We start from the raw sequence: 25,386 nt of genomic DNA on the forward strand, positions 1-25,386 counted from the left end.
AAACTGGACCACTTTCTTTCACCATACACCAAAATAAATTCAAAATGGATGAAAGACCTAAACGTGAGACCTGAAACCATAAAAATCCTTGAAGACGGCACAGGCAATTTCTTTGGCATTGGCCGTGGCAACATTTTTCAAGGTGTGTCTCCTGCGGTGAGGGAAGTAAAAGCAAAGGTAAGCTGTTGGGACTACATCAAGATAAAAAGCTTCTGTACAGCGAAGGAAATAATCAAGAAAATTAAATTTTTTTTTCAACGTTTATTTATTTTTGGGACAGAGAGAGACAGAGCATGAACGGGCGAGGGGCAGAGAGAGAGGGAGACACAGAATCGGAAACAGGCTCCAGGCTCTGAGCCATCAGCCCAGAGCCCGACGCGGGGCTCGAACTCACGGACCGCGAGATGGTGACCTGGCTGAAGTCGGACGCTTAACCGACTGCGCCACCCAGGCGCCCCAATAATCAACAAAATTAAAAGGCAACCTATGGCATGGGAGATTGCAAATGACATCTGACAAAAGAGTTAGTGTCCCAGATACAAAGAGTTTATAAAACTCAACACCAGAAAAGCTGAGTAATCCAATTAAAAAATGGGCAGAAGACATGAACAGACATTTCTTCAAAGAAGACATCCAGATGGCCAACAGATGCCTGAAAAGATGCTCAACATCACTCATCATCAGGAAAATGCACATCAAAACTGCAGTGAGGTATCACCTCGTACCTGTCAGAATGGCTAAAATCAACAAAAGAAACAAGTGTTGGCGAGGATGTGGAGAAAAGAGAACCCTTGTACACTGTTGGTGGGAGTGAATACTGGTGCAGCCACTGTGGAAAACCATATGGAGGTTCCTCAAAAAGTTAAAAATAGAACTACCCTAGGATCCAGTAATCACACTAGTGGATATTCACCCCCAAAATACAAAAGCTAATTCAAGGGAATACATGCACTCCTGTGTTTGTTGCAACAGTATTTAGAGTAGCCAGATTATGGAAGTAACCTAAGTGTCCATTGATAGAAGAAGTTATGGGGTGTGTGTGTGTGTGTGTGTGCGCGCGCGCGCACACGGGAATGTTATTTAGCCATAAAAAGAATGAAATTTTACCATTTGCAATGACCTGGATGGAGCTAGACAATATAATACTAAGCAGTAGAAGTCTGAGAAAGACAAATACTGTATGATCTTACTCATGTGGAATTTAAGAGACAAAACAAATGAGCAAAGGAAAAAAAAGAGACTAAGAAACAGACTCTTAACTATAGAGAACAAACTGATGGTTACCAGAGGGGAGCTGAGTGGGGGGAATGTGTGATATAGGGGATAGGAATTAAAGAGTACACTTAAGATGTTGGGAAAAAAAATTCTCAGCAACAGTGCACACCTTGCTGTGAGCTTGTGGCTGGGTGTTGTCGATGAGGCCATCCTGCTGGCACTTAATCCTGGGGGACATACTTCACTTTAGAGAAATGAAGCCAAGTGCGCTCTTGGTTTGATGCATGACTCTTAATGCACAAAACAAAACAGAGGAAATACATTTTATTAAGGTCATTCTCCAGATTCTTTCATCCTAAATTTCCCTCCAGCACTGCTGGGACTTTGAAGAAATCATGTGCAGCGTAAGACCCTGTGGGGTCATGCTTTTAAGTTTAGAATGGTTGGAGGAGGTGGCCAACGTGAATTGAATGCTTGCTGAGCTGCCAGAACGGTCTTCTGTTACCTTTTCCATGGTTCTCAACCACAGGAGATTTTGTCCCCCAGAGGATGTGGCAGAGTCTGGATGTGGCAGTGTCCAGACGCATTTTTGTTGTTAGGGCTTGGCAAGGAAGGCTGCTGGCATCTAGTGCATAGAACCCAGCTGTGCTGCTAAACATCCTTCCATGTGCAGGACGGCAGCCTTCAGAGAATCATTCCACTCAAAAATGTCAATAATAACCCGTTTTATGAATGGAAGAAACTAGGGTTCAGTGATGTTAAGTAATTAATAAAGATATATGTGATTCATTAAAAAAAAAAAAAAGAAACTGCTTGAGAATGATAACCGCTCAATAGGATAATCTGTGAACTAGGGACTGTCATCAGTGCAAGGGACCTGCTGAAGACTTGCCTGGGACAAGTTGCCATCTAGCTGGAAAGTTAGGGAAACTTTATTTTCTTGGCCCAGTAAGTATATGTGTGCCTTGTACTTGCTAGGTTCTGAGCTAAGCGCTGAAGATACAACCGTGAATAACAAATGCTTCCTATTCTCAATTACAGATTCTAAATAAGCTGCATTGTTTTTAGATGTTATTTTCTGTTTTGATTCCTAAGATGGGAATTTTTTGAGACTGGATGGTCTGATAAGGAGAAGTCAGACCATAAATCAGTGGTCTAATCCTGGGGTTAAAGGGAGAAGATCATTTCATAGGATCTTAAATTAGGACTAGCCATGTATAAGTAGAAATGCACATATACACACTCATACACATAAAGTGAGTACAGTATATGTTATTTGCCTCTCAGGATCCTTTATGCCTTTGTCTGGCTTCCATTCTGAAATCTCCCAAGTGCAGGCGCCAACGTGGGAAAAGCTGATAGAATGGTGGGGAGGAGACAGCGAGACGGACAAATCCGAGGCTGTGGTCCCTTTGCTGGTACAGCTGAGACGCCAGGCCACGGAATGTTTCCTCCAAAGAGAGAAGTGATCACAGAACCTGAAAGAACATGTTTGTTTAATGTTGAAACCCTTTGTCTTGGATTATCTTTCAGGAATATCCTTGGATTCTGAGTGCCTCAGATGATCAGACCATCCGAGTGTGGAACTGGCAGTCTAGAACCTGTGTCTGGTAAAGCAGGAGATGGGGCTCAGAGACAGGCTTTGTTCTGCCTGTGTTTACATCATGAACTTCTCTTTAGAACCATCATCTCCCTTCCCTAGTGGGCTCTTCCTGCTGATTAAGTACTGACTGGATTTGTAAGATGCTTTTACATACAAAATGAGGCAATCTTGTTAGTAATGTATGACTCTGGGTCTTCTGGTCCTTTCTTCCAGGGAAGGGAGGTCATATCATTAGGCTTTTAGAACAAATCTTTTAGCTGGTTTTCAGTTCTGTTCCCTTGAAACGTGAGTCAAGGTCTAGACCTCCATCCTGCTTTGTGTTTGGGTTGTGGGCTTTCCACAAAGATGTAAGGACCATGTAAAAGGATGCCCTTTAAGAGGGTTATGCCCCCCCCCCCAAATCTAACTGATAGTTTCTAGTATGAATTACTAAGACTCCGCTTACTTTGACATATGAATGTTTTCAATATGCGAGGGGGCTGTGCTATCTCACTTCTCCAGAAATTAGTAACGTTTGAATACTGAAGCATTGGAGGAAAGAAGGGGACGGTTGTTCAAACAGCTGACCTTGCTTGTTGCTACTAGTTCACGGTCGTTAGGATAGCTTGCCGTTGCCTCCAAAGAGAGTACTTGGGTCTGTGAAGTATAGAGAGTGGTATTTAACGTGTAGGAGTCTGTTGAGTCCTGCCTCTAATTTGGTATTGTCTTTCTTTTTTTTCTTCTTGCAGTGTGTTAACAGGGCACAACCATTATGTAATGTGTGCTCAGTTTCACCCCTCAGAAGACCTGGTTGTGTCGGCCAGCCTGGACCAGACTGTGCGTGTTTGGGATATTTCCGGTGAGCTGCCCAAGTTCAGGGGACAGCCTAACCATGTCTGCCGCAAAACTGCAATTGCTTGAAATAATGAGGGTGGTTGGCTCACAACGGGAAAATGTAGAATATTCTTTCTCGTGTAATGTCTTTGAGTATCATGTAGTGTCTTTGCTTCTGAGGGTTTAAATCTGCTTTTGATGGTTCTTTGTGTTAGAGGTATTCCTTAAGAAAAGTGGCTGCTCCAGAAAACGTATTGAACTCGAAGAAAATTTTACTTTTTGATTAGAACTGTTTTTAGTTAAAATCTATGTACAGTTGGGAGTATTTGATTAAGAATCATGCTTTCCAGTAAAACAAAACAAGAAATAAATATGTGTTTGACAAAGACAAATTTGGGGAATAGATTAGTGCGGGGACACAGGACTCTTGGATCCTATGGCCTTGTTGAGAAACAGGACATTCCCTCTATTATATTTCTTCTAGTGTAAGGAGCACAGGGGAGGGTGGGATTTCTTATGTCTAGAACACCTTTTAATGGGCAGACTTCTAGAAATTAAAATAATCAGAAATTAAAACAGATGTGTACATGTTGGCTGATGGGGATAGTTCCTCCTTTCACAGTTTATGTGTCTTGATTTGGGGGTTCGGATTCAAATGTTCAGTGCTGTGTGGAGGAAAGCTGAGAAGTTGCTAAGCAGGGAGTTGAAATACTGGGGAAGGACTGTAACCTGTGAGGCAGGCATGCGGATGGACGGAAGTGCTTTGTGGACGGATGGAACATGGAAACGGAGCTCTAGATGCTGGGGTCCTCTGCCCAGTAAAATTTACTTACCACTTGCTGAATTGTCTCTCTCTTTTTTTTTTTTTTTTTTTTAATTTTTTTTTCAACGTTTTTTATTTATTTTTGGGACAGAGAGAGACAGAGCATGAACGGGGGAGGGGCAGAGAGAGAGGGAGACACAGAATCGGAAACAGGCTCCAGGCTCCGAGCCATCAGCCCAGAGCCTGATGCGGGGCTCGAACTCACGGACCGCGAGATCGTGACCTGGCCGAAGTCGGACGCTTAACCGACTGCGCCACCCAGGCGCCCCTGAATTGTCTCTTTTTATTCGTTTGTTGCCTTAGGAATTCTTAGAGATCGGGTTCTGTGAAAGGTCAGTGGGGAGATTGCAAGACACCTGTTTCATTCTATAAAAGGAAGGCCCCTCAGAGGTCCTTGCCTGGTTCTTTGTGGTGGTAAAGGAGCCACCCTTCTGAATTGTATGGCTGGGGTGGTAACTGTTCTCGGCCCCCTTGTGACAGGGTGGACCGGGGCAGGAAGCCACTTGCAAGCCACCAACGAGTAGCAAGTCAGAGGTTTGGATTTGCGGGAGCAGCATTTGGAACGTTGTAAGAGCAGTTGGTTAAGATTCACGCAGCAAGGGAAGCAGCCGGGGGAGAGGGGGGTCAGTTGCAGAGCAGAGTCTTGGGGTTTTTGTTTTTTGTTTTTGTTTTTGTTTTTGTTTTACTTTCTAGTATGTTTGGCAGAGATCTGAAGAGCTAGAAACTTAATTTCGGTGCCATAAACGCTCCCTGTCTCCACCACCCCTTCCCTTCCCAACCATGGGAAGAGCTTTTGACAGAAACTCCGCGTATGTTGCATATTGGCTTTGACTCGGAGATGATAGTCTGAGTCCTGTGTTGTGGTGACTCTCCTGTTAGAATTTCTAGAATTACTGCCATTTCCAGAGGGTCAGAATTAGAAGGGAATGGGCTCAGCCAGACTGTGTTGGAGATGGGGCGGTTGTGGCCTGTTCCACGAGGGCTTTTGCCATTGCAGTTTTTCGTCACACTGACGAGGCTTTTTGAAGTACACCCGGATGTGACCAGCCTGGCCGACAGGAGTTGAAGCACAGGCGCTGTGAGCCCGTGCCCTCTCCTGACCGCTGGCACCAGGGACCTCGCTTACTCAGTAACCCGGCTGTGGCTTTTCGTGGTTTTTCACTGCGCGCACATTCCAGTCACCCTCTCTGTCTCGGGACATGGGTGCCTGATGGGGTTGGATCCAGCTCACGCTCTTCCAGCTGCTCAGCTGCGATTCTTAGAATAGCCTTTCCCAGCCAGAGTTCTGTGACAGAATTAAGTGCTACTCAATGCTTGGAGCGACTGTTTTCTCAGTTCTTATGAGATGGTACGTAGCTAATGCCACTGTAGGTCATAAAGAAGTTAATTTGTCATCTGCATAAACTGCTGCTTTGGCCAGTAGGGCTTAATTCTGTCCGTAGAGCACCGGGCTGAGCAGGGCCTCCTACTGCCGCGCTCTGGGAGCGGTGTTTACGCCGCCCGATGCCGGCGCGGCAGGTGCCTGTGGCCTGGCTGAAGCGATTGGGACAGTTAGGTGGATGGGTTCTCGCTGGTAACCTGAAGTGCCCAAGGCCAGAAATCCTTTTCTTGACTTTTGTAGGCTGGAGAACATTTTCACATCAGAATTCGGGGCCTGAAATCAGAGAAGAGAGGGGGAGAGTGTGGACCCCAGCTGGGGCTTATACTGGCTCGTGAATGTGTGCAGTGCGTGGATGCGCTATAATAATTTTGCAATGCTGTCCTTATTTAGCGTAAGCGATACCGGGAGTTTTGTGCTAACTGGCTGCACTAACGCTGTTGCTCTCTCCGCCATTTCTGAGTGTTTTTCTCTCCTCACAGCTCTCTCGACTTCTAGTAACCCCTTAACCAGAGTGAAAGGAAATGCTTTGGTCTCTAACCAAGTGGAGCTCCGAGTTAGACTTTTACATTTATTCTCTCCTCTTCTGCAAACCAGCATACTCTTTTTAGCAGAGTTATTTTCGCCTGAGTTCAGATGAGTCTGAATACAGGAAGAGGGATTACCTTTCAGATCTGTTAGGGACCAGAGGTGGTAATTCTGAGAGAGGAAAAGTTCGTTCTGAGTCAGAGAATGAACACCCTCACAGTTAAAGGACTGCTCAAAATTCTAATTTTTCGGCATGTCTAGCTCTCTGAGTTAGATGAGCAATAAGGAAACAAATTTTAAAGGAAAACCTGTGTCCTTGTTATCTGTCCCATGAGAACCGAGCCCCATGGGGCTTACTTAACCTGAATCTTTTCTGTTAGCCTGGCAAAAATATGTGTTAAAAACAGAGTGTATTTATAATCTACGTGTAGGAGGCAGGTTATTTTTTTGGCCTGATCTTCCAAGTAAACTGCCAGTTAAATTATCTCAATGTGCTTCCACCTTTGCATGTCAAGCCCATGTAATTCAGGCTTAATCTTTGCGATGATGACTAAAAAAAGTATTAACTTGCTGCCAATTCCTGTCCTCATTCCTCTCTTTTTACTACTTCCCCTGGTCCCCATTGGGAAGCATGCGTCAAACTGGTCCAGTCTGAGAGTGGACTCCCTTCCCTCTGGATTTGAGTAGCTGCTGTAGAAATTTTCCATCTGTCGTTCAGTCGTAGTGAGTGGCTTGTCGAAGGCTCAACTGTTTCTTCTCTAAGTATCTCTTCACTGCCTGTCACTGTTCATCTGTCTGTTTTTATTGCTCTTCCTCTTTCCTGGATCATGACAGCAAGTGCAGCAAAGCCTTGCATTCTGTCATACGCTTTCCTTTTAATGTGTTTGTTGACGCTTATTGGAGGTGAAGTCTCTCACCGCTGTCTGTCTTTGTGTCTTCCTTTGAATCTGTTTCGTATACCAGACTCATTAGAAGAAGTGGGCAGATCCCATTAAAGAGACCAGCGAAGTAAACGGGAAGAGGCATCCCTTTGACAACGTATTTATGAAGCCGTGGAGAGTGCATTTTTGTGACAGCATCGGCTTTATTTCTCCCACCTGTTGATGCTTATCTTGGACGGGACGAGATCATTAACACTGTCGGGTCCTTTTAAGCACCTGCCTCTCCAGTGCTGACGTTTACATGCTGCTGGAGTAGAAGAGACATACTGTAATTTTAAAACAACAAACAGAACTATAATCATTAAACTTAAATGTTTATATTTTCCCGCAGATGCCATAATTTAGGCTTAAAATGACGTAGGTTTTATTTTCAATGATAGCTTTTATTTTCCTCCAAATTATGGATACTTGTTTTTAATTTTACAAGTGCCAGTAGTTCCAAATTCCTCTTTCCTCCACAGATGCTTTAAAAGATAAAATTTTAGTCCCTATTCTATTTTGTTTATAAACTGGTATAATTATATCTGCTTGCCTGTTTCAAAAGGCCGTTATCAGGATCAATTATATAACATGGTAGAGAGTGCTCTGAAAATCACAAAGTGCTTTCAAATGTAAGGTAGTCGTATTGTTAGCATAATTTTGGTTGTGACTGTACCGCAGATAGCTTTTAAAGATAGGTGTAGTTGAGCCATAAATTTGGGTCCTACACAAATAAGACTCTTCTTACTCTGGGGGTTTTTTTCTGTTGTTTTCAAATTATGGGTAGTTCCTCCCGGTGAAACTAGCCTCCCAAAGTTTTAATGGCAAAATACACGTATTCAGATCTGTAACCAGCTTTCTTATGTAAGAGCTTAAAGGGACATGACAGTTACGCTCTAGGTAGAGTTTAAATAAAAATCTGAAACGAAAAAGACATGACAGTTCTGATCATTTTGCTCTCAGCCCAGGAGTCCCATAGGAGAATGAGGACACTTCTTGCATGGTTTGTACTTTTACACTCTTCATCCACCAAAGAGCCATTTAGTATTTAGTAGGTCTCGTGTCCATATCGGCTTTGGAACCTCCCCATGAGGTGCCTAACAGCTGCCAGTTTGAGAAGCACTCAAACGTTTTTGAGATGATGGAAGAAAAGTTGCTATAGTCGTCACAAAGTTGAAAGTGAAAGTGGAACGGTCATCATCTGAGGTCACATTTCAAGAACAGAAAAGACTAGAAATTCCAATAGACTGCTCTTGAGGTGAGGCTTGTTGAGGAAGTTCACTGTGTCCGAGGTTTGGGTTGTCGTCCTCTGGGAAGACAGCCCAGTAGTGGGTCTGTTAAAAGAGTGGTTAGTGAACGTACTTTAATGTTTTGAACGTCTTTAGAAAGAAACACATAGGAGCTCTTGAGTCTCCTCTTTTTTCGATCTCTCTAGATTGCTTTTCCCTTCCTTTTCCTTAACACTAGTCGTATCACTGTCGCTTCCTGTGCCTCTGTGACCGTGCTCTCTTTGGTAACACTGTTCTGTGTCTTTCATCCCACTCCTTGTCCCTTCAAAGGTCTGAGGAAGAAGAACTTGTCCCCTGGCGCAGTGGAGTCCGATGTGAGAGGAATCACCGGGGTTGATCTGTTTGGAACTACGGATGCGGTGGTGAAGCACGTGCTGGAGGTACTTACCTTCACAGCCCGAGGCTGCTCTGGGCTCCTCTCTGGGAAACAGGAAGTGGCCACTTACTTGTTCGTTCCTTCAACAGAGATCTGTGCGGTGCCCGTTAAGTACCGGGCATGGTTTTGAGGCACTGGAAATAGAATAGTCCGTGAGCCGGGAGACGTGAAGTTTCTGTGCCACCTGAGGGAGGGTCACGTCACCTGCTAAACCCGGTGGGGAGAGAGGGAGAAGGCCGGCGTAGATGCTGTCACCATCCCGCAGCAGAGCCCATTCTCAGGCCTCCGGTGAAAGTGGGGCTGGTGGGAGGGGAGATGTACTCGTTGAGGACCAGCCAGATGTAAGTCACTTGTGTGCATGGTGGGAAAATGGAAGAGCATTAGAGAAGGAAACTAGATTTTTCAAAATACTCAATTTAATCCTGTCAGCTGTCCAGTGAAATGGATATTATCAACCTCATTTTACAGATGAAAAAAAAATGGAGATTTAGAGAAATTGAGCAGTTTACCAAAATCCAAACGTATCTAGTAAATGGAAGAACTAGGATTTGAACTTGGGTCGGACTCCAAAACCCAGGGGATTTTAACCACAGCATGAAGTCTCCCAAAAACACTGCCAATTTGAAACTGCCTTTTCTATGATCTTGCCACGGTACAGAATATAACTATAAATAAAGTGCAAGATACCTTAAGAGCAGCAGTCCTTAAACTTTGTGGTCTGAGAACCTCTTTATACTCTTAAAACTTACTGAGGACCCCAAAGAGTTGTTCATGGGGTTTATTATATCTTTGAGTTTTTACCATATTTGAAATTAAAACCAACAACTTTTTATCTTTGGGGGGTGCATGGGAGACCCAGTTGGTTGAGTCCAACTCTTGACTTCGGCTCAGGTCATGATCCTAGGGTCGTGGGATCAAGCCCTGTGTCAGGCTCTGCACTGAGTGTGGAGCCTGCTTAAGATTCTCTCTCTCTCTCTCTCTCTCTCTCTCTCTCTCTCTCTCTCTCTCAAATTAAAAAAAAAAAAACACCTTTTTTAAAAATTTATTTTTATTTTTTTAAAACACGAAATACAAAAGCACACATTCCATTAGCTGTGAAAACAGTGATATCACCACATCAACGTAGCCCTCTGGAAAACTCTACTCTCATGAGAGAGTAAGAGTGAAAAAGGCAAATCATGTCTTAACATTATTATGAAAATAGTTTTGACCTTACACGTTTCCTAACAGGATATTGGGACTCAGCTGAGAGTTTCCCAGCCACGTTTCCTCAGTAAGTTATAAAATTGGTCTTTGTTCTCGAGATGTTAATAATGAGTTGGGGAAATAATATGTAAGTAGGTAAAACTAGGCAGTATATCCCAAATGCAAATGAAGCTGAACTTGGGAGGAGAAAGATCTGGGAGTTGCCATGAGAACTTGGATGTAATATTGGATGGGTTGACATGGTGGCTCTCGTGTTCATACCTTAGAATAGCATCACCCCTCGCATCTTTTCACAGGAAGAGTAGAAGTCAGAGACATCTTCTATAACCACCAGCGTGGCCCTTCAGTTTGCTTTGAGTAATAGTTATAAAGGCATTTTAGAAGAACCACTTCTTGTTTTCCGCAGGGTCATGATCGCGGAGTAAACTGGGCTGCCTTCCACCCCACTATGCCCCTTATTGTATCTGGGGCAGATGACCGCCAAGTGAAAATCTGGCGCATGAACGGTGAGTAAACCAGTGACAGTATCACTGTGTCCAAAAAATGGACTGCTGGCCAGCAAGGTGACGTAGCCAGGTCGTCCGGACTTCACGACCCGTTTTCCTACCTTAGATGGTTGTGCTAATCCTAGGAGCACAAAAATTGCCCCATCCTCTATTTTCCTGTTTTTGAGGCATCCTGATTTGGGGGAGTCAGAACACAGTTAAGTGGAAGAATTTATTCTTTCAAAAAATATTTGTTGGTTGAGTACCTGCTTTGTTCTAGTCACTGTTCAAGGCTCTGAAGATACAAAGGTGACTAAAGCATATGGAACTTGTATATTTATTCAGTCGTGACAGCTAGTGACAAGTAAGACAGGGTAAGAGGATAAAGAATGATGGAGAAGAGGTGCTGTTATTGATAGGAGGGTCAGAATGGAAGAACAAACGCGTAGAGATTCAGAGGCTTAAATGGAGAAAATTGCCATTTTAGAAAGAAGTTGCTGATTTAACGTTTTGAAGTATACTTAGCATTTGGTTAGAGATGCCATAATTTTATTTTATTAATTTTTAAATTTTTTATCTTAGGACGCGCGAGTGGGGGAGGGGGCAGAGAGAGAGGGAGAGAGAGCATCTTAAGCAGGTTCCGTGCTCAGCAAGAAGCCTGATACTCCATCTCATGACCCTGGGATCATGACCTGACCCAAAATCAAGAGTCAGACCCTCAACCAACTGAGATGCCATCATTTTAAATCCTAAACCTGTAGTAGTAGGGAGTTGTGAGAGATCATCTAATTCTTTTTGGTCCTTTAGAGTCAAAGGCGTGGGAGGTTGACACCTGTCGCGGTCATTACAACAACGTGTCTTGTGCCGTCTTCCACCCTCGCCAAGAGCTGATCCTCAGCAATTCTGAGGACAAGAGCATCCGCGTCTGGGATATGTCCAAGAGGTAAGGGGGTTACGATGGTGTTGACCACAGCTGGGGGGAAGGCCCTCCTCTGTCTCGTTCTGTCTCCTGCCAGTTAGATTAGACTGCTTCTGTGTGCCTCTTAACCATCTTCAGCATATGGAGAGGTCAGATCCGGTGTTAGGAAAGCTCGAGGGGGCCTGGAGATCAGCCAGCATTTACAGATTGCCCATCAAATACAATCTCCACGCGCATTCTTTTCTCCTCCAAATTTAAGCATGTTCTTCTGTAGCTAGAGACATAAGAAATACGCAGTGAAGGTAGCGTAACGGGAAATCATGATGAATAAGAGGAAATTGGAATTCAGAATAATAGGACCAGTGAGGTTTTGCTGACTCCCACTCAGTGCTCTTGTATGTGATAGGCTGGAGATGTCTCAGAAATTAGTATTTTTTTTTTTTTTTTGCTTACCTGTTGCTTTCCTAGGACTGGGGTTCAGACCTTCCGCAGGGACCACGATCGTTTCTGGGTCCTGGCCGCCCACCCCAACCTGAACCTCTTTGCGGCAGGTAAGGGTCATTTCTTCTCTTTTTTCCTCGTTGAAGTTCAGAGTTTGTAAGACTTGAGCATGATGCTCCGTTAGCTCTGACTCCGCTGGACACAGAGTAGGATGAGAAGGGGATATGGGATTCTCAGAGCCACATGGCCGAAGCCCTTGTCTGTCTGTCCCCCTTACCGTCCTGGAGGACCCTTCGTGTAGTGTTCTGTCTCCACCCGGGTCCGCTGGGCAATAAAGCCCATCCTCTTTGAAAAGTCAGGAGGCTCATGGTGGACGCTCGGCGTTCTCCGGCTGCAGCGCTGGCGGCTAAGCAGCAGTCACGCAGGTAGCAGATGCGCCCTGAGCGCTGGGCCCTGGTCTGGATGCTGCTGGTAGAGCGGTGCCCGAGGCCGCGTCCCTGACTCTATGGAATGTTATTTGTGGTGAGGGGAGAGGGACCATAAGGCAATGAACACGCAGAGGAGGCTTTGGAGAAACGTTCAGCCAGAGGCGCGCAGAGGGGGACGGCTGCGGGGACCGGCCGTTCAGGAAAGTGAGGAGGTGGCAGGCCCTGGGCGGGCGGGGCCGCGTGAGACTCCGAGTGTGTGTGAGGAGAGTGTGTGTGAGGCGGGCGCGGGGCTGCGGGGCCGGGGGTCTGAGGGGGGCGGTGAGCGCGCGTGAGACAGACGGCGGAGAGGCCAGCGGGAGCGCGGTGAGTAGGGGCCCAGTAGTCCGGGAGGAAGAGCAGGCCCAGCTGTGCTCCGCCTTGCAGGCAAGGCCGGGGTTAGACTGAGGATTTTCTTCTGAACGGGCGGGCGGGAGGTCATCGGAAGCGGCTGGGGAGGGAAGCGAATGATCTGATTTACGCGTGGAGAGCCGACAGAGGTGGACGGTCTCTCTGAGAGACGGATGATGCTAGTAGGGAAAAGGAGAACATTAAAAAAAGAAAAGAAAGGCTTTTTAAACTAGTATCCCCGTTCAGCAGAAACCTTTATGTCCTTGCTGTTTGCTAGGGACTGGGGATGCTTGGAAGTGACCATAATTCCCGTCTTCCAGAGCTCGTGGGATAGTGGAGCTGGTGGACTTCATTACAGTGCAGGATGCTAAGTGCGATGCTAGAGGCTTTTTGTTTTTTGAATCGAAGCATAATCGACATATATAGCCTGTTAGTTCCAGGTTTACGTGGTAGTGATTCGATATTTTTATATATTACCAGGTAATCCCCATGATTAAGTCTAGTTACCATCTCTCACCACGTGAAGTTACTACAGTATCATGGACTATATTCCTTAAGCTGTGCATCACGTCCTTAGGGACTTACTTATTTTATACCTGGATATTTATACCTCTCAATCCCCTTTACCTATTTTGGTCACTCTCTACCACTTCCAGCCTTTGGTAACTACCAGTTTGTTTTCTGTACCTAGGAGTCTGTTTCTGTTTTGTTGTTGTTGTTCATGTATTCTTTTTTTAGATTTCACGTATAAGTGGAATCTTAACATTAGTCGTTCTGACTCGCTTCACTTAGCCTAATTCCTTTAGGTCCATCCATGTCGTTGTAAGTGGCAGGACTTCATTCTCTACGGTCGAGTAATAGGCGTGTGTGTGTGTGTGTGTGTGTGTGTGTGTGTGTGTGTGTACCACATCTTCTTTATCCATTTACCAGCCCTGGGACACTTAGGTTGCTTCCTCCATATCTTGGCTGCTGTAGATAATGTTGCAGTGAACATGGAGAGGCATGTATCTCTCCAAATTGGTGTTTCTGTTGTTTTCTTCAGATAGATATTCAGTAATGGAATTGCTGGATCATATGGTGGTTCTATTTTTAATTTTTGAGGAACCTCCATACTGTTTTCCACGGTGGCTGCACCAGTTTACATTCCCACCAGCAGTGCACAAGGGTTCTCTTTTCTCCACATCCTCGCCAGCACTGTTATTTCTTGTCTTTTTAATACTAGCTACTCTGACAGGTATGAGCCCATGTCTCATTGTGGTTTTGATTTGCATTTCCCTGGTGATTAGAGACGTTGAACACCTTTTCATATGCCTGCTGGCCATCTGTAGGTCTTTGGAGAAATGTCTATTCAAGTCCTCTGCCTATTTTCGAATTGGGTTGTTTGTGTGTGGTTTTCTGTCTTTATATTGAGTTGTGTTGTTTTTATATTTTGGACATTAACCCTTTATTGGATATTTGGTTTGCAAATATTTTCTCCCATTTATTCAGCAGGTTGGTTGCTTTTGCATCTTGATGATTTCCATCGCTGTGCAGAAGCCTTTTAGTTTGATGTAATCCTGTCTGTTTACTTTCAGTGTGATGGAACTTTGTACAAGGTGTTAGGAGAACACAGAGGAGGGTGTGTGTAAACGTGACAGTGTTAGGTAGAGTATTAGAAAAGGATTCACAGAAATTGATTTGAGGGAAGCTTCTAACAACTGTGGGAATGTAGACAAATAAAGGACACATTTAGGTACCTTTGTTTTTAGCACATATATAATCCTCATCCTCGTGTATCTCCTGTTTCCAGCCTGCTTTCTTGCCTTCAGCTAATTCTTTCCTCTCTCCTCCCTGTGCCCCAGGCCATGATGGTGGCATGATTGTGTTTAAACTGGAACGGGAAAGGCCAGCCTACGCTGTTCATGGCAATATGCTACATTATGTCAAGGACCGATTCTTACGTCAGTTGGATTTCAACAGCTCCAAAGATGTAGCGGTGATGCAGCTGCGGAGGTAAATCAGACGTGTTTCCTCCCGCCAGACCCTCTGATCTGTCACCACACTGCGATACCCGCAAATAGAATTCTGTTCTTTTGATGACGTTTTGGGTCTCCTCTCCTGTCGCAGATCAAGTCCCCACTGGGGAAGCTGCTCAGTTTAAACCCCAGGAGCATGGTGGGCAAGGAGGAGGCCATGAAGAGAAGGGCAGTTTCCCTGATTAGAATGCTAGTGAGCCTGTGCACAGGACATCACTACTGCCACAGTCGGCCGGGTTTCTTGCGAACCAGAGAAAGTTTCCTGGTAGAGTGGCCCGACTTGGTGACAGGCCTTTTTGCCTGTGTTTGGCATTTCTGTGACTTTGCTTTGCTTTCCAGCAAAACGCATACAACTCTAAACTAGAATATACGTCTCTGGAAGCTCTTCACTCTGAAGATGTGATCAGCTCTGGGATGTCTGGCAAAAAACTGTCCTTTCGGAGGGCCAGCTGCATCAGCATGCTGAAACATTGATGGTGGCAGGCTCTGGCACGAGGCTTTGATAACCACCCTCCGGCATTACTACAATAAAAAGATGGGTTTATGTGAACACTCCAAGGGACGGGACAAATTAGCCAGAGACAGAGCCCATCACGTTGCTCTGTGGTGTCCCCTGCAGTTATGTGTAGGAATTTGTCCCCAAGAAGACCCAGTCCCGCTCACTGCAGCGAGTGCTGACCCTACGTTCCGTTGAAAAATCGGACCTGTACCAGGGTTTGCCTTTTTTAAACTGTTTGTCAAAGCTGAGCTAGGGGTGTCCTGGCCTTGAAAGAAGGAAGAGAGTAGATGGAATGTTTATTTTTATTCCTGATTATGGAAGTGATGAGTTACATGTGTAAAGATTGGGTAAGTAAGAGATGTGGGAGTCATGCCTTTCTTCCTTCCGTCCTTACTCCCCTTCCTCATTTTCTCTTTTTCCATGTACATCCCTAGTGGTTCCAAGTTCCCGGTGTTCAATATGTCGTACAATCCAGCAGAAAATGCAGTCCTGTTGTGTACGGTATGTGACCCCTGCTGTCCTCCTAGGATCTTCCCGTTTTCCGTAGGCCTCTTTCTCATGCCCTTAGGAAAACTCTAGTGGCCGTTTAGAAGCTCTGTAGTGGTCATTTTGAGAGGGCTAACACAGTAAGCAGCCTCAAACCAGGTCAGCTCCAGTTACCATAAGCATGTCAGGGGTTTGTGAACTTACATCTACACTAAGGCTGGCAATTTCTACACGTAACGCAGCCTCAAGATGAATGACCCGAATCGAGGATGCTTGTCTTCATTCCTTCACGGGGGCAAAAATAGCAGAGCTGACCTGGAGGAGGGGTGCCTTTCAGTGAAGTTGCCTTCAGGGGCAGCAAGTAGCCCCCGTACTTCTTGCTGTGTAATTTGGGGGAAAGAGAGGAATGACATTCTAGTTTGAGTGCCCTGTTTGCCAAGTTAAAAAGAACGAAAACTTGTCTTTCCCCGTATGACTTCTAGTGTGTCTAATCCCGTTCTTTGTTCAATATCTAAGAGTCTTAACATTTTTTCCCTGGGAGTTGTGTTTACTGTCGTCTTTGATTTTTTTTTCCCCCTTGAACAAACTTTTAAGTTGACGAGTATACTTAGGTAGAGCACCAGAATACTGGGGATTTAGTTTATTAACGTGTGGAGTCAAGAGCAGTCCTTGCTGCCTTTCAAATAATATCTGCATAAACCTTTGGAGGATACAAAAAATATGAAGTGACATGAATTCCGAGTTCTTTGGCGACGAGTCTGAGAACTGCTAGCTCTAGACACGTCCACCTGTCCCTGTGGATGACGGGTGAGAAAGGGATGGCTACACATCGTTGTGTGACGGCGCGGTTTCCTCTGTCAGAATAAACTGCTGTCTTGGGTTCCTGTCACCATCTGATTCCTGTTTCCTCTACAGAGAGCCAGCAACTTGGAGAATAGCACCTACGACCTGTACACCATCCCCAAGGACGCGGATTCCCAGAATCCCGACGGTAGGTGCCCCCTGTGTCTGCCCGGCTTCGCGCACAGCTCTCCGCCGCCGCGCTGTCGCGCCTCTTCAAGTTTTTCACATTCCCTCCCCAGGCCACGGTCACATCACTCGTGTCTGTTGGCAGGTGCTGCTGACAGTTGCATCAGAGGCGACCATGGTGTGAAATATTCATGTTCCTCCTCCATTTTATTACTCCAGCTAGATATATATATTTTATAATTTGGTTATTAGAAACTCTCCATTTTCCCTTTCAGCACAGCATGTTATCCTAGTTTATTGTCAGCCGATATGACTTTCACCCTGGTAGTTTCATTTATTTAAGAATGTGGTTCCAATCTTGCAATGTCTCATCCTGGGACTGGGGATTTATGCTCTCCCATCCACATCCAGATCCGATTTGCTTCCTTTGCATGTCAAAGAAATGAGGCTGCTAACAGCCCCACACCCCGCCAGGGATCCCAGGATCCAGCTGAGACCCCTGTCTACCTCGTCCATCACCGCCAGCCCTTGTCGCTGTCCTTCCTGTTAGGATTTGCCGACAGCCTTCCAGAATGGATGTGTCTCACTTAGGCTCTTTTCAGTCCGCTTCCTCCCGTAGCTTTATAGAGGCTTTCTTGGGTCCTCACCTTACTGGCTCACTTTTATGATATTTTAGACTCCATGAGCAGATTGCAAGAAGTAATTTTGCTAGCTCTGGCCCTTTTGCAGGTGCCACTCACTGTGTCATGATTGTTTGCTAATACGGTTCACTCTTTTTTGAAAGTGTGGTCTTGGTGAAAGGACAGGGAACTTGTGTGTCTTTGGTATCCGTAACAGTCTCCCCTATAAGTTAAACAATTAAGCCATTTCTGATCAAATTGTGATTATGCCCCTCCCTACCCACCTCCTTGTTCTTTTTCCCCACGCATTCACGATTGTTTCTTAGTTTTGCTTTATTACCACTTAGGTCTTATCTTCTCCATTTTTCAAAGGAGGTAATGATTGGCAAAGGTGTAAAGGTGCAGCCCGGTGCTAGGCAGCAGAGAGGAAGAGAAAGACCAAAAGCTCGAATAATGTGGCTCCCCAGCCCCTGGAAAACGGGGGTGTTGGTCATGATTAGAATTGCCTGTCACCGCAGGTGCCAGAGGGGCACAAAGCGAGGCTGGCCAGCACGTTTTGTCCACTTCGCTGCCGATGGGCTCGTATACGGGTGTTTCGGCGCGTCCTTCTGTGCACGACCCTTGAAGTTTCCCCGAGGGTGGAGTGCCCATTCGGACTCATAGTCAGCCAGTGAGATGTTTGGGAACCGAGGAACATTTCATAACTTTCTTCAGGGTGATGCGAGTGAGTGACATTTACGGAGCAAGGCTTGGTGCTAAATCCTGCCCGGCACCGAGCTCATCTGCCTGTCAAGATTCAGTTGGGAGCGCTCTGCCCCACCCTGCTCTACCGGGGGTCTGCATTTGCATGTTAAAAGCAGCAGAGCAGCTGCGTCCTGGGGAGGGGGCTCTGTCTCCACTCCAGCTTGTTGAGACAGGAGGTCCTGGACACTGACAGGCTGCTTGCCGCGCCACAGCTTGGCCAGCGAGGCCCTGCTCGTTAGCTCGATGGAGTGTGCTGTCTCCCAAGATGGGCGGTCCCTGTGCCAGTACCCGGTGTTGGCTGACAGGCAGCCACTTGGCCTGGAGAGAAGAGGCTTGGCAGGGTGGAGGTTGGAGTTTGGAGGGGACCGGTGGGGAAAAGTCACTGACGGTAGCCTCGGGTTACAGCTGAATTAGTCAGGAAGCAGCTGAACCGGCAAAGCGGGCGTGGCAGCCAGCAAGACGGGCAGCTCCGCGGCGCCTGAGTCACCTGCCAGTGGCTCGCCACACGCTTCCCGCCCTTTGGTTTTGTTCTCAGCTCCCGAAGGGAAACGATCCTCAGGCCTGACGGCCGTTTGGGTTGCTCGAAACCGGTTTGCTGTCCTGGATCGGATGCATTCGGTGAGTTAGGGCAGAAAGGGGAAACTGATTTGGGAAGTGTGGGGGCAGTGGTGTATTGCATGAGGAAAGAGCATGTTCTCTTTCTCCTCTCCCCTGGGGAGCTGTGATCATCGTGCAGATACCACAGTCCCCTTGGGAGACAAAGAGCCTTAACATTGACTTGATTGGCTTGATGGTCACTGTGGGTCTGGGTTTGAGAACAAAGGTAAAGACACTGTTGACAAAACAGAAGCCAAAAAATGTCAGATTTGAAAGCGGTGGTCTGGGTGAGGAGTAATTCCTTTTTTATCCTAACTACCCTCATTGGTACTTGAAGTGGAAGTGATCCTGAGCGAGAGAAACAAAGATCTCAAGAAAATGTGTAACACAGATGTAAGCCCCAGCCCAGAAGTACCGTTCTCGCTCTGATTGATGGAGGAATTCGGGGGTTAGTTGGACTTCTCGGGGTATTTCAGTTGAGGGAAGAAACAGAAGCTGTCAGGGCCTCCAGAGAGGGTCTTGGTTAGGGTGGTCTGCCAAAATGGTGACCGGCCCGGACAGAAAACACCCGAACTTGGTTTATTTTATTTATTGCTATTATTTTTTGAAAGAGTAGATTTAACGTTTATTTATTTTGAGAGACAGAGAGTGCATGTGCGTGCACAAGCAGGGGAGGGGAAGAGAGAAGGAGAAACAGAATCCCAAGCAGGCTCCATACCTTCAGCATAGAGCCTGATGCGAGGCTTGAGCTCACGAACTGTGAGATCGTGACCTGAGCCGAGATCAAGGGTCAGACGCTTAACCAACTGTGCCACCCAGGCGCCCCCTAACTTGGTTTATTGAAACCAAGGGACAGTTGCTGAGGCGTGTTGTCAGCTGTCATCATCTTATGAGCACACATTTCCGATAACCCCAGTTGTGATAATTATTTCAGCTTCTGATCAAGAATCTGAAGAATGAGATCACCAAAAAGGTACAGGTGCCCAACTGCGATGAGATCTTTTATGCTGGCACAGGAAACCTCCTGCTCCGAGATGCAGAATCCATCACGCTCTTTGACGTACAACAGAAGCGGTAACATGTCAGGTGCCCCTAAGCAGACAGGCATGTAGTGGATGGGAGTGGACGTCTGTAGTGGGAGCTGTTCCCCCAGTAAGTTCGCCTCAGGCTTGACCACTTCTGTGTGTAACTCCGAGACTCTTTCTTGCCACTTTTCCCCTCTGTGATCACTGTCCATCCTGTCCGTACCCAATAGCGTTAACAGTGAGGGCCTTATTTATCTGTTTTTGGAGCACTTACCTGAACAAAGAATGCTCTCGGCACTTAGAATCACGGGCACGTAGGGATGAGTGGCGTCCTGTGCTTAAAGGAGCTTATAGTCCTCTGGTGAGATCAGACGTACACAAATCCCTGAGGGACGGGGAGTTGACGGCCGGGAGGTGTGCGGGGGGAGCCTACAGTGTGAGCCGAAGTGTTTCTGTCGCTCAGCTACAATACAGGGACTGTTTATTTGGTATTATTTTTTATTTTTTTAAATATATATTTTTTAGTGTTTATTTCTGAGTGAGAGAGAGACAGAAGGCGAGCAGGGGAGGGGCAGAGAGAGACACATACACACACACACACACACACAGAATCCGAAGCAGGCAGGCTTCAGGCTCTGAGCGGTCAGCCCAGAGCCTGACAGGGGGCTCGAGCTCACAAACTGTGAGATCATGACCTGAGCTGAAGTGGGACGCTTAACCGACTGAGCCACCCAGGTGCCCCTAGTTGGTATTATTTTAAGAAATTAGGGTTTAATTTGGTGATGAAAAGGATGTAGGTCGTAACCTGGGACTTTGGAGTCAGGTCCGCTCACGTTCGCCTTTCTCTGCCCCAGGACTCTGGCATCTGTGAAGATTTCCAAGGTGAAATACGTTATCTGGTCAGCAGACATGTCCCATGTAGCACTACTGGCCAAACATGGTGAGTCTCCCTTATACCCACCCTGGTGTAGACACCAGTCCTGCGCTCCCATCCCTGCCAGCCTGCTTCACTCACCCTGTCCAGCAGAGTACTCATGCCCTTTGCCTCTTACAGCCATTGTGATCTGTAACCGCAAACTGGAGGCTCTGTGTAACATTCATGAGAACATTCGCGTCAAGAGTGGGGCCTGGGATGAGAGTGGGGTATTTATCTATACCACGAGCAACCACATCAAATATGCCGTCACCACTGGGTAAGTGAATTCTCTGATACACAGAGTGGGAGAAGGTAGCTTCTTAAAATCACTGTCCTGTCTCAAGGGATGTAACATACCACAGTTTATCCGCTCTGCTCTACAGGGATATTTGAGTTATTTCTAGGATTTTGCCACTGTGCTAAAGTGTTCTCTTAAACAGTCTTCTACATGTGTTCCGGTGCATACACACACATTTCTCTGGAGTGTCCGGAACCAGATTGCTGGATCATAGAGTATGCGTATCTTCACATTTACTAGGTAATGTGAAACTGCTTTCCAAAGTGGCTGTACCGATTTGCACGGCCATCAGCATCGTATCAAAGCTTCCTCGCTTGTCATCCTGGCCAACACTTGGCTTTGTCAGACTTCTTTTGTCTTTATGGTGGATTTGTGATGGCATCTCACTGTCATTTAGCTTTTCCACTCTCTGATTCCTAATGAGAGTGAGCAACTTTCCAGTTGACCACCCCTCAGGGTTCCCTTTTCTGTGAATTTTGTTCAGGACTTTTATCTGTTTTTGTTTAATGGGTTATCTATCCTGGTTATTTTAGGAGTTTTTCATATATTTGAGTGTCAGTCCTTTGTCTGGCCTACATGTTACAAATCTTAATGCCTCCTTCCATTCCATAGTTTGTCTTCTGATTCTTTTCATGATATCCTATCCTTTGATGAATAGATGTTGTTATTTTAATATAGTTGAATTTATGACTCTTACCTATTGTGGATATTGGGTTTTGTATCTTATTTGAGAAACCTTTATTGACTCCAAGGCTATAAAGGCGTTCTTTTGTATCCTCTTGTAGAAACTTTTTGCTGTTTTTTTGTCTACCTTGGGAGGGAGGTGGAGAGAGCATGAGTGGGGGAGGGGCATACAGAGAAGGAGAGAGAATTCTAAGCAGGCTCAGTGTGGAGCTCCAGGCTGAGCCAGGCATGGGGCTTGACCTCACAACCATGAGATCATGACCTAAGCCAAAATCAAGAATTAGACGCTTAACCAACTGAGCCATCCAGATACCAGACACCCCTTTTATATTGTGTTGTAAGAACTTTATACGTTTTTTGGGCTTTTTTCCCCCTTTTTTTTAAAGTTTATTAATTTATTGTGAGAGAGCACGAGAGCACACAAGTAGGGGAGGAACAGAGAGAGAGAGAGAGAGAGAGAGAGAGAGAGAGAGAGAGAAATTTATTGAGAATCTGAAGCAGGCTCCACACTGTCAGCTCAGAGCCCGATGTGGGGCTTGAGCTCATGAACCATGAGATCATGACCTGCACCATGCAGGCACCCCTATACTTTTGTTTTTCATACCTAGGGCTGTGATCTTCCTAAAGTTGATATTTGTGTGTGGTGTGAGGGGCTGTGAGGGGGCTCACTTTCAGGCTCAGCTGTCCCAACATCATCTGAACAGACCAGCCTTTCCCCCTAGTTCTGCAGTGCCTTCCTTGTCACACATAAATCATGTTTACAGAAATGCAAGGACCTGTTTCCTGTGGTCTGTGCTTTAGGGGTCTTCCCACATGCTAGAGCAGATTCTCAGATCTTTCCTACTTTTATTTTTCTTTTAAGTTCTAGGCTGTTTCCTAATTAATTTTGCCTTGAAAGGGCAAGTTTTCAAAACGTTTTTGCCTTAAAGTATAAGTTTTAGAATCAGCTTGTGAAATTCCATGCAGAATAAAACAAACAAAAAGCCCTATTGTGATTTCAGTTGGGAACGCATTGAGGGCGTTTATTGTTTTGGACGTAATTGACATCTTCGCAATATTAAGTTTCCTGGTCTGTAAACATGGTGTAGTAACTCTTCATTTATGTAGGTCTTTTGTGGGGCGCCTGGATGGCTCAGTTAGTTGTGTCAAACTGATTTTGATTTTGGCTCAGGACATGATTCAAGGGTCGTGAGATCAAGCCCCATATCAGGCTCCACGCTGAGTATGGAGACTGCTTGAGAATTTCTCTCCCCCTCTGCCCCTCTTCCCTGCCTTAGCACTCTTCTCCCTCTAAAAAAAAAAATTTATTGGGTCACCGGGGTGGCTTAGTTGGTTAAGCATCCACTTTTTTTTTTTTTTATTTATTTTGAGAGAGAGCGACACAGAAAGAATCCCAAGCATGCTCCATGCTGCCAGCACAGAGCCCAGTGCAGGACTCCAACTCTTAATTTTGGCTCAAGTCATGATGTCACGGGTTCATGAGGTCAAGCCCCGCATCTGGCACCTCACACTGACAGTGTGGAGACTGCTTGGAATTCTCTCTCTCTCCCTCTCTCTCTATCCTTCCTGCACACACTCTCTTTCAAAATAAATAAACTTAAAACAAAAATTTTTTTTTAATTTATTTAGGTCTTCCAGAACATCTTTCAGTAAAGTTTTTAGAATTTTCTCCATAGAGATCTTGGATTTCTTTAGTTAGATTATTTTAGGCACTTGGCAGTTTTCAGCGCTATTTGTAAATGGATCTGGGACGCCTGGGTGGCTCAGTCAGTTGAGTGTCTGACTTCAGCTCAGGTCATGATCTCATACGGTTCGCGCGTTCGAGCCCCGTGTCAGGCTCTGTGCTGACAGCTCAGAGCCTGGAACCTGCTTCAGATTCTGTGTCCCCCTCTCTCTCTGCCCCTCCCGTTTGTGCTCGCTTGCTCGCTCGCTCTCTCAAAAAATAAACATTAAAAAAATGTAATGGAAACTATCCATTTAAAAATTTAACTTTCTAAGTTCTGATGATATTTAGAAATATAATTAAGTTTCTAAATTGATTTCAGAGATCTTATTAGACTTTCATTATTTCTGGTAATTTGCCTTATTTTTGTAAGTAATCATAGCATCTGTGGGTAATTGACAGTTTGTTTCTTCTTTTCCGGTACTTACACTTTCATGTATTTTCCTTGTCTTGCTGCGCTGACCAGGGTCTCCAGCATAGTGTCGAATACACATGATGATAGTAGACTTTTTCGTCTTGGTCCCAATTTAAAGGGCAAGCTTTTAGTGTATTGGCATTTCCTAAGCTTGCTGTAGATTTCTTTAGAGATAGCTTCTGCTTATTAAGGAATGTCTGTCTGTGCTGTATCTCAGATAAATACTGAATTTTATTACATAACATTTTTTTTACTGCATATACTGAGGTAGTCCTAGGATTTTTCTCCTTTTGTTGATGAGTATAGTGAGTTAAATTGATTTTTTAAAAATATGAGACCAACATTGTATTCTTGATACAGATCTAACTTGGTTATGATGTTTTACCCTTTTCTGATACTGCTAGTTTTAGTTTGCTAATATTTTGTTTTGGGTTTTTGCATCCACGTATATATGTAAATGAGATTGGCCTACGACTTCCCTTTTTCTTTCTGTCTTTGCCAGGTTTTGGTATTGAGGTTGTGCTAATTTCACAAAATAAGGAAAATAATATACCTTCTTCTGTTCTCTTAGTGAGTTTGTAATAAGATTGGGTTTAATTCTTCCTGGAATATTGGGTAGAATTTGCCAGTGAAGTCATCCAGTGAAGCCCCCATCCTAGGACTTTCTTTTGTAGGAGGATTTTTTGTGATTCAGTTTCAGTTTATCTTGTGTAACAGTTATAGGACTGTCGGGGTTTTCTATTTGTTTTTAGTCAGTTTTGGTAAATTTTACTTTTCTTGGAATTTGATCATTTAAAAAAGTTTACGCCCACCCTCATCTTGCAGGAGCTCTAGGAATATCCCCTTTTTCATTCCTATTTTGGCCATTTTATCTTTTTTCTTAATTAGAGTCACAAAAGGTTTATTTTTTATTTTTACTTTTCTTTTAATATGTAATTTATTGTCACATTGCCTAACATACAGTATATAAAACGTGCTCTTGGTTTTGGGGGTAGGTTCCCATGGTTCATCGCTTACATATAACACTTAGGGCTCATCCCAACAAGGGCCCTCCTCGATGTCCATCCCCCATTTTTCCCTCTCCCACTGCCTCCCCCATCAACCCTCAGTTTGTTCTCTGTATTTAAGAGTCTCTTACGGTTTGCCTCCCTCCCTCTCTGTTTTTTGTTTTTTTTTTTAATTTTTTTTTTCAACGTTTATTTATTTTTTTGGGGGACAGAGAGAGACAGAGCATGAACAGGGTAGGGGCAGAGAGAGAGGGAGACACAGAATTGGAAACAGGCTCCAGGCTCTGAGCCATCAGCCCAGAGCCTGATGCGGGGCTCGAACTCACGGACCGCGAGATCATGACCTGGCTGAAGTCGGACGCTTAACCGACTGCGCCACCCAGGCGCCCCTCACCTTCTCTGTTTAACTATTTTTTTTCCCCTTCCCCTCCCCCATGGTCTTCTGTTAAGTTTCTCAGGTTCTACATATGAGTGAAAACATATGATATCTATCTTTCTCTGCCTGACTTATTTCACTTAGCATAATACCCTCCAGTTCCATCCAAGTTGCTACAAATGGCAGGATTTCATTCTTTCT

At 45.2% G+C, this 25,386-nt stretch overlaps 1 protein-coding gene across 2 annotated transcripts in view; it reads left to right on the forward strand.

The window, feature by feature from the left end:
- COPA (COPI coat complex subunit alpha) overlaps nucleotides 1–25,386 on the forward strand; it is a 45,380-nt gene that overhangs the window by 9,788 nt on the left and 10,206 nt on the right. For both annotated transcript variants that reach the window (XM_011291111.4, XM_045049383.1), the window contains exons 5-17: nucleotides 2,749–2,825; nucleotides 3,547–3,656; nucleotides 8,840–8,949; nucleotides 10,558–10,657; nucleotides 11,444–11,579; nucleotides 12,024–12,106; nucleotides 14,653–14,803; nucleotides 15,760–15,826; nucleotides 16,727–16,802; nucleotides 18,680–18,762; nucleotides 19,676–19,815; nucleotides 20,621–20,706; nucleotides 20,821–20,959. In XM_011291111.4, coding sequence (XP_011289413.1) covers nucleotides 2,749–2,825; nucleotides 3,547–3,656; nucleotides 8,840–8,949; nucleotides 10,558–10,657; nucleotides 11,444–11,579; nucleotides 12,024–12,106; nucleotides 14,653–14,803; nucleotides 15,760–15,826; nucleotides 16,727–16,802; nucleotides 18,680–18,762; nucleotides 19,676–19,815; nucleotides 20,621–20,706; nucleotides 20,821–20,959 — 1,358 coding nt within the window. The remainder of the gene's footprint in view (nucleotides 1–2,748; nucleotides 2,826–3,546; nucleotides 3,657–8,839; nucleotides 8,950–10,557; nucleotides 10,658–11,443; nucleotides 11,580–12,023; nucleotides 12,107–14,652; nucleotides 14,804–15,759; nucleotides 15,827–16,726; nucleotides 16,803–18,679; nucleotides 18,763–19,675; nucleotides 19,816–20,620; nucleotides 20,707–20,820; nucleotides 20,960–25,386) is intronic.

Source organism: Felis catus, chromosome F1 (assembly GCF_018350175.1).
Source record: "Felis catus isolate Fca126 chromosome F1, F.catus_Fca126_mat1.0, whole genome shotgun sequence".
Taxonomy (NCBI): Eukaryota; Metazoa; Chordata; class Mammalia; order Carnivora; family Felidae; genus Felis; species Felis catus.